Source organism: Xiphophorus maculatus, chromosome 5 (assembly GCF_002775205.1).
Source record: "Xiphophorus maculatus strain JP 163 A chromosome 5, X_maculatus-5.0-male, whole genome shotgun sequence".
NCBI classification, from domain to species: Eukaryota; Metazoa; Chordata; class Actinopteri; order Cyprinodontiformes; family Poeciliidae; genus Xiphophorus; species Xiphophorus maculatus.
Window position 1 is genome coordinate 2063444 of NC_036447.1, and position 7843 is coordinate 2071286.

General features: G+C 39.4%; 1 protein-coding gene across 3 annotated transcripts in view; it reads left to right on the plus strand.

Moving 5' to 3' along the window:
* rin2 (Ras and Rab interactor 2) overlaps window positions 1-7601 on the plus strand; it is a 36355-nt gene extending 28754 nt beyond the window's left edge. For 2 of the 3 annotated variants that reach the window (XM_023334023.1, XM_023334025.1), the window contains 5 exons: window positions 157-239; window positions 335-560; window positions 639-770; window positions 4758-4921; window positions 6715-7601. In XM_023334023.1, the coding sequence (XP_023189791.1) occupies window positions 157-239; window positions 335-560; window positions 639-770; window positions 4758-4921; window positions 6715-7041 (932 nt within the window). In that variant the 3' untranslated portion in view covers window positions 7042-7601. Of the gene's footprint in view, window positions 1-156; window positions 240-334; window positions 561-638; window positions 771-4757; window positions 4962-6714 lie in introns of all 3 variants that reach the window. The other variant, XM_023334024.1, reaches the window with a different exon arrangement.
* Window positions 7602-7843: the final 242 nt, after the last annotated feature.

A 7843-nucleotide genomic window follows, 5' to 3' on the forward strand; every position in this document is an offset into this window, starting at 1 on the left:
GTAACCGCTCCAGTTTGTGGAGCTGCGCTGCCAGAGGTGTTGTGAACCTGGCAGTGACGCAAATTAAACTTGTTTGAAACAATTTTAACGTCTGTACAGTGGTTTGTTCTGGCGCTAACCTGTGGTGTATGTTTGTGTGTCTTTAATCCTGCACAGACCGGGTTCTGGAGAAAGCCATGCACAAATGTGTCCTGAAGCCTCTGAAGAGCGTCATTGAGGTGATTCTGCACGATTTCCAGGTGAGATTTCTGAAGGCGGTTAAATGCAATGGATTTTATTTTTGGGTGTCAGAGTAGAGGGGGTTTTCTCATTGCCTATCGCCTTTGTCCTGCAGGTGAACAGCGGCGCGCTGCAGCAGCTCAGAGAGAACCTGGCTCTGGCTAGGACCAAGAAGCCCCATGAGCTGGGGGTCGACGGGGCCGTGCCCCCCGACTCCGTCGCCATTGAGAAAATCCGCCAGAAGTTCCTGAACATGAGGAAGATGTACTCCCCCGACCAGAAGGTGTCGCTGCTGCTGCGAGTGTGCAAACTCATCTACACCATCATGCAGGACAACTCTGGTGAGCAGAACCACCGTCTGCGGCTTCCTGCTCCGCTCTCCAGCTGACCTCTGACCTTTTCCCTGCTTTTCCTCGCAGGGAGGATGTACGGGGCCGACGACTTCCTGCCCATGCTGACCTACGTTGTGGCTCAGTGCGACATGCCGCAGCTGGACACTGAGGTTCAGTACATGATGGAGCTGCTGGACCCGACGCTGCTGCAGGGAGAAGGTTGGTTCTGATCGTCTCTGCAGAGACCCAGCTGAGATTAAATCTGATCTAACCTGCTGGCTGCCGAGTGTTCAGGCAATAAAATGTCTATTTTTTTATTTAAAAAGGATTTTAATTAAATTGTTTCATATTTCCAGCATTTTCCAAAAATGGATAAATGAAAGTGTGCCAATTTTTTATCCCTTTGTCAAAATAATCGATTAGGGTTAGGGTTAGGGGTTAGCCCTAACTTTAAAAAGTATTTAAGTTCATTAAGTAAAAAAAAAAATCCCATCTTTGCTCCATTCCAGATGCAGACGCATCTCCATAATTTAGAATATCATAAAAAATTTAATCTAAAAAATGTATTTAATTTTAAAAATTTAACTCCTATGCAGCTTATTACATAGTTTAGTGGAAGGAAAAAGTGTGCTAGTAATAGGTGCATCAACAACACTGACAACTATCAATCCATGCAAATGAGTTAAATTATTTTAGCTTAATTTCTGAAATAAGTAAAGTTTTGATGATATTCTAGTTTGAAATGCAGCTCTAGAACTGCAGCTTTTCTCATTTTATTTGATTTCTCTTCTAAAGAGTCAAAAAAATCACTGATTCTCCAAGCTTATGTTTCTCATCAAATACAATTAAAATACAATAGTTTAACAATGTGGAGGACAGTCTTAGGAGCTGAGCTTTTTGACAGCCTGAGGCAGAACGTTGAGCAGCGGTCCGTTGGTTCTGCTGCGGCGCTGTTCGCCTCACGCCAGCAGGACAGGAAGTTCATCAGAACGCTCGTTTCAGTTTCCTCAGAAAGGAGACTTTCCACTGAGGACGGCCTTTCACAGGAACAAGACCATTTCTTATACTGAAATCGTTTGTATGAGCAGCTGACAAATATCTGACCGTTATGGATCCACCTCCATCTTAGTACAGAGAAGATTTCTGCTGAAATCAGCCAAGCAGAGGAAAATCCTCCTCAACTACATGTGACATGAGTATTCACGAAGTTATTTTGCAACAACTTCTGTTTTCTACTGAACCCAAAAGCTTTCTGGCATCTTGTTTCTTTTTGTTTCTATTTAAATGGGCAAATTTGCATTTTTTTGACTGAGTCACACTGATCTGTTTCCAAAATAACAGAAACTCCTGATTCCCAGATTTAGTTTAGCAGAAAAAAAACTGCCAGCCATCTGATTTATGAATGAAAACTTTATCCCAGGGTTCCAGCTTCCAGCTTCTGATTCACATTTATTGGTAGATTCTGTTGAACTCAAATCTGCAACACTCTGAAAATATTTGTTGCATTTGTTAACAAAAAAAATGTTGTTTTATCTAACATTAATTAGATAAAACAAAACATCTTAACAACCTAAATGAAAATTCTAATTGCGCAAAATAATTTCAGTCATGCAAACAAAGTGCGTTTTTCTAATTCACTTCCTGGTAAACCTGCACAAAACATAAAAATATGGATTACATACAATAAATGTGCAGAATATTATGTGATATCAACTCATTTCCTTCTGCTGAAAAACAGAATCAGCAAAAAACAAAACAAGAAAGAAGAATTCAAATCCAAAACAAGTTCTGTCAAACATAAAAGCAACATGAAAGTTGTTTTAAACTTAGTTTTATTTTTCATACCACACTCATGAGAACTTTTTTCTTCTAAAACGATAAAGTTTTAGAAGTTCTACCGTACTGCATGTGATTCCTAAAGGAAAACTCTCTTTAACAAGAAGAAATCTCCAGCAGAAGCAGAACGTGGCGCAGTGTAAATGAACCATCTGTCATGACCGACTGGGTTTTAAGAGGACAAAACACGTAAAAACAGAAAAACACAGGCGCGCTGATCCAGGAGACAGCTGAAAAGGAAAAACCTGAGACAGAACATAAAGTTCAATTCTGAAATAACAACACATAATACAGAACTGGAGAGTTGTATGAGAAAATCATGTTTCCAATCGTTCCCATTTTTTCACAGGGTTTCTGAAAAAGCATTGCTCAAAAGAGCATCTTTTCTGATTTATCTAAAATAAATTATATTCTCAAAATATTTTCACCTTCAGTGACACTGATCAGCTGCAGCTCTGTGTAAATTAAAGAAGAGTTCAAGACTTGCAGCATTTGTTGCTTGTTGCTTTTATTGGCTGAAGAAATAAACACTGTGTTTTACTAAAGAAACTTGAACCTTGAGAATGAGACAATAAACCTGTCTAATATTCTTAACAGCTGTTTTATGAGTATTTGGAGTTTACAGCAACAAAAGTTCATCACCTCCAAACCTTTACTTCAAATAAAAAAACTGAAACAGTTTTAAGTTGCTGGGCGTTTTTTACAGAAATGCGTTTGAACCTACCATTAACTCTGTTTGGAGGCTTTTCCATGTCCGGTTTATTACGTCGCTTGAATTTCATTATTTTCTTTGACTTTTTAAACTCTTTGTAGTTTTTCCTGTGATTATTCGATCTTTGTTCTGCCAGATGATTTAGTGAGAATATCTGAGGTGTGTGCAGAGGAAGGAAAAGTTCTGAGCGTGTTAGGAAATACCGTCCAGTGTTTGATTTGAATAGACTGGAACTGATTCAGATGAGAAGGAATGGGCGTCGACCTCGCATGGTGAAATATTTTCCTATCAGAGTCGACCTGCGTGGCACGAAGGCTGATGTAAGGAGCTGGAGGTGATACGGCCTCAGACAGAACCATCAAACAGTTTCTGTTTGGAAGAAAAAACCTTTGAGCTTTTATTTCGTAATTTATGCGTCATCTGATTTCATTTCTTTGTAAATTATCCGGTTGAGTTGTGGGTTCCTTATTTTGAGGCAGAAATTGTACAACAAAAATATGAATATAGAAAAAACATAAAAAGAGAACCACCTGCTTAAAAATAATTAAACCCTAAAAAAAAGATGACAGGTGAAGTCAGAGTGCTTTTTATGCTCACCAAGAAGAAGATCTGGGATGAAAACGTTTCTGACCAAATTTTTAGTGGAGCTAATTTTTTAGCTTAACGCTTTTCAGTGGTGGTCACCGCTGACTAAAAAGTTACTAATCATCAACATTAGTTCCACTAATGGAAGGTAATGCTAAAGCATTAACTTCAACCATGTTGATTCCCACCAGATGTCAAAGACAAATCATGTCCTACTATGTGACCTCAGCAGGATCTCCTTTGAAATCACACACCTACCTGCACGGTTTGCAATGTTTCTTTTTAACAGACCTTCACTCATGGGTTCAGTTGTTTAAGTTAGCTAACTTAAAGCTTACACAGTTTAAGTTTGAATTTTTAATTGAATTAATAATAATACAACATAAAATCTGATATTCTTCCTTCTTTCTAGACTCATTTTTCCTATTTCTCACTAAATTCTGAATGTTGCGCCAGATTATTATTATTATTATTATTATTATTATTATTATTATTATTATTATTATTATTATTATTATTATGAGTGCTCTGTGTTCTGTCTTCAGTTAGTCACTGGTTCAGAGTAGAAATGTAAGCAAATCATTTTCAGGATATCCTGTTTTTCCTGTCAGAGGAGACTAATGTGAAATTTCCCGCCTGATAAACTCTGCCTATTTTTGTCACTATTGTAGGATTGCTTTTGTTTTCTCCCTTCTTAATTACATTGAAAAGCTTTTCAACTAGTTTTGAGCTATAGATGCATTAGTGTACTGTAACATTTAATTCCTGTTCTAGCAAACTGTAAATAAGTGAAGCGACGCTAAGCTGCTTTGAACCTGTTATATCTGTTCTGCTTCAAAAGTTATTTATTTTGAACAGTGGTGTTAAAATCTGTTACTCTGAAATAATTATTGAACCTAATGAGAAAAGGTGCTGCAGACTTTGATGATTTTACTCCTCCTAATGAACAAAGCATGTCGGGATTATATAGGTCACTGTGACCAATATAATCTGACTGATCTGTTCAAAAGATAAAACTGACTCTGGATATAAAGCAGAAATATTCATATTCTTGTGTTTCCCTGCTCCTCCAGGTGGTTACTACCTGACCAGCTCTTACGGTGCCATGGCGCTCATCAAGAACTTCCAGGAGGAGCAGGCGGCCCAGGTTCTGAGCTCCGAGGCCAGGAACACGCTGCACCAGTGGCACCGCCGGCGAACGTCGCAGCACTCCGCCCCCTCTGTGGACGACTTTCAGGTACCTCGCCTGACCTGAGCCCACCTTGAACATCCAGGCAGTGAGTCCAATTTATACCGATTTGAATCTGAACTTTCTCTGCATCAGAAACGTGCATGAATGATGCTGTGTTGTAACTTCACTAACACAGCACCATGTGGATCAGATGATCTGCGCTTTGGTAGACAGCACCCCCTGGTGGAGTAACTGCATGCAGCGCTTTTATTTTGGTGTTCCTGCATGACAGATGGAAACTGCCTGCGTCCCAAAAGCATTTTGGATGTGTGTTTGGGATCATTTCCTGCTGGATCACCCAGCTGTGTCCAAAGTTAAACCATCTGGCCAAAACTGTCCCCCTGAGAGGCAAACGGGTTAGGATGTTCAGAAACTGGAAACTACCGGATTATTAATGCCAGTTTCCAATCTTTAAGTCATTTAAAGTCATTAAACACTGATCACATCAAGCTTGACTGAATTTGCAAATGTCCACAGAGAAAATGCAAATGTCTTCTGGAAAAATGTTGACCAAAGGAAGTCTATTTGAAGGTGTCAACACTGTATGTTCACTGTCAAGCATGGCGGTGGCAGCATCATGCTGTGGGGATGAAGAACAACCTTCAAATTAGAGATGCGCCGATCCAATATCAATATCTGTATTGGTCCCAATAATGAAACAAATTCTAGATCAGATGTCTATGACAATGTGCCCAATCTATAAAGACAGATCTATTGAGTCTAATTCTACGCTTTGTGCTCTGAGCGACTTCATGCTTTATTATTTATTTTATATTTAAAATTCCTTTCTGCACTTTCTGAACCATTTGAAAGAAGATTTGCTGCAGTTTGCATGTTTGACTAAAGCAGTCAACCTGTTGTTTTTGTCAGTTTCAGTTTCTTCATTGTTTATTTTACATTGGCTGTTTTACTCCTAACTGCACTGACTGAACTAATTCAAGTTGATTTTACATGTTTGACCAGCTTATGAAGATATTTGTGTTTTTAAGTGAGCTGCACTGGTGCAGAGTTATCAAATAAATTTCTAATTCGGTACTTTTGTGTCTTTGCTGAAAAAGAAGAAACACTTTCGGTCAATTCAGCTGTTTTTCTGCATTGGATCGATATCGACCGACACTAAGCCTCAGATATCCGTATCAGTACTGGAAGTGAATAAAGTGGAACGGTGCATCTCTACCCCAAATCCTTAAAGGTCTCATCAAACCAACAGTTAGCACTTGCTTGTTCCAACAGCACAATGATCCCAAATCCAGACCCTACCTAAACTCTCCTTTGCTTCTCCATCAATCAATCAATCAAATTTTATTTGTATAGCACATTTCAGCAGCAAGGCATTTCAAAGTGCTTTACATCATTACAAACACAGAAACACAAAGCAATATAGAATCAATAATCAAAACACGACATTAAGTCAAGTTCCATCATTAAATGTGTAATTAATTACTTTTCAAATACAATCTTAAACAGGTGGGTTTTTAGTCGAGTTTCATCCATAAAGGTTTACCTGTTACACTCCTACTGTGTTATATGGAACAAAATACCTGCTGCTATTTTTATTCCCACTCACACTCACAATCACACAGTTTAAAACGATGTAGACGCATTTTAATGGGCTTCTGGCACCAGGCTCCTCTTTCACAGAGTTTCGAACTGGGACTCCGCCGTCCCTCACGGAGTTTTGTGCAATTCTATGGTACCTGTTAGTGTCTAGAATTTACAGGGTTTCCGTTATGCACAATGACCCTCAGTCACTCGCCGTTTTTCTTCATGAAGCTATAATGTGAGTTTTCCTTCCACAGAACTTTCTCCGAGTCGCCCTGCAGGAGGTGGGTTCGGGCTGCACGGCTAAAACCCTGCAGGTGCAGCCGTACACCACGGCGGAGGAGGTCTGCTCCCTCTGCGCCTACAAGTTCAAGATCCCCGACCCCGAGAACTACGCGCTGTTCCTGATCACCGAGGAAACGAGGCAGCAGCTCGCCGCCGACACGCACCCCCAGCAGATCAAAGCCGAGCTGCACAGCCGGCCGCTCGCGCACGTCTTCCACTTCGTCTACAGGAGGGTGGACAACCTGAACCTCTGCGTCCCGACTCACATCAACAATGGGAACTGCCTTCAGATGAAATAGGGAGGGAAAGATGATTTGGCTGATTTGGAATGTTGGTGAAAACAGATTTGAGGATGTCTGGTGCTCTGAAGGACCTTTAAATGTCTGCTGAAGCTTTGAAAGAAGACATAAAGTTGGATATATATGCAGATGGATGTGGATGAGGGTATGAAGGCCTCCTCTTTAAAAGTTACTCTAACTGCTGTCCCCATGATTCCTTATGAAAAAACCGAACACACTGTATGTTACTGAGAGCGGGCCCCAGATGAAAACATTAAATGTTTATTTAATAAATGAAATGATCTTTTGTGAAACTTGTTTTTATTTCTCCACAGTTGCAGGTCAATTGTGGGTTATGTTTCTATGTCTAATTATTTTTATATTCTTTAAAGTGACTAAAAAGATTCTTATTCTGATGTGATGCAGGGGCGTTGATAGGATCCTGAAACGTTGGGGGGCTCTGCCCAGAAATAGCTGCTTTTCAACAGCAGAATAGATTTCAAATACTCCCAACATGTTTTAGATCTCAGCCTGCTGCTTTGCTTTTATGAATATTAATAAAACAGAAATGTGTAAAATGATTGGTCTGGCTGTTTTTATTGTCTGAATAAAGAACAAAGAAAGTACATGTAATAATTCAACAAGGAATCAATGCTGACTAACTTCATCAATATTCTTTATAATTAATTTCATAAAGGCCTTACTTTGATTCCGTCTACATATTTCATATATGTAGATTGTAGGCATGTCTATTTTGTCTTTTTTCTTCATCATAAAGAAAACTTTAGGGAGATCTTCAGTTTAACAGATTGTAGAGAAGGTT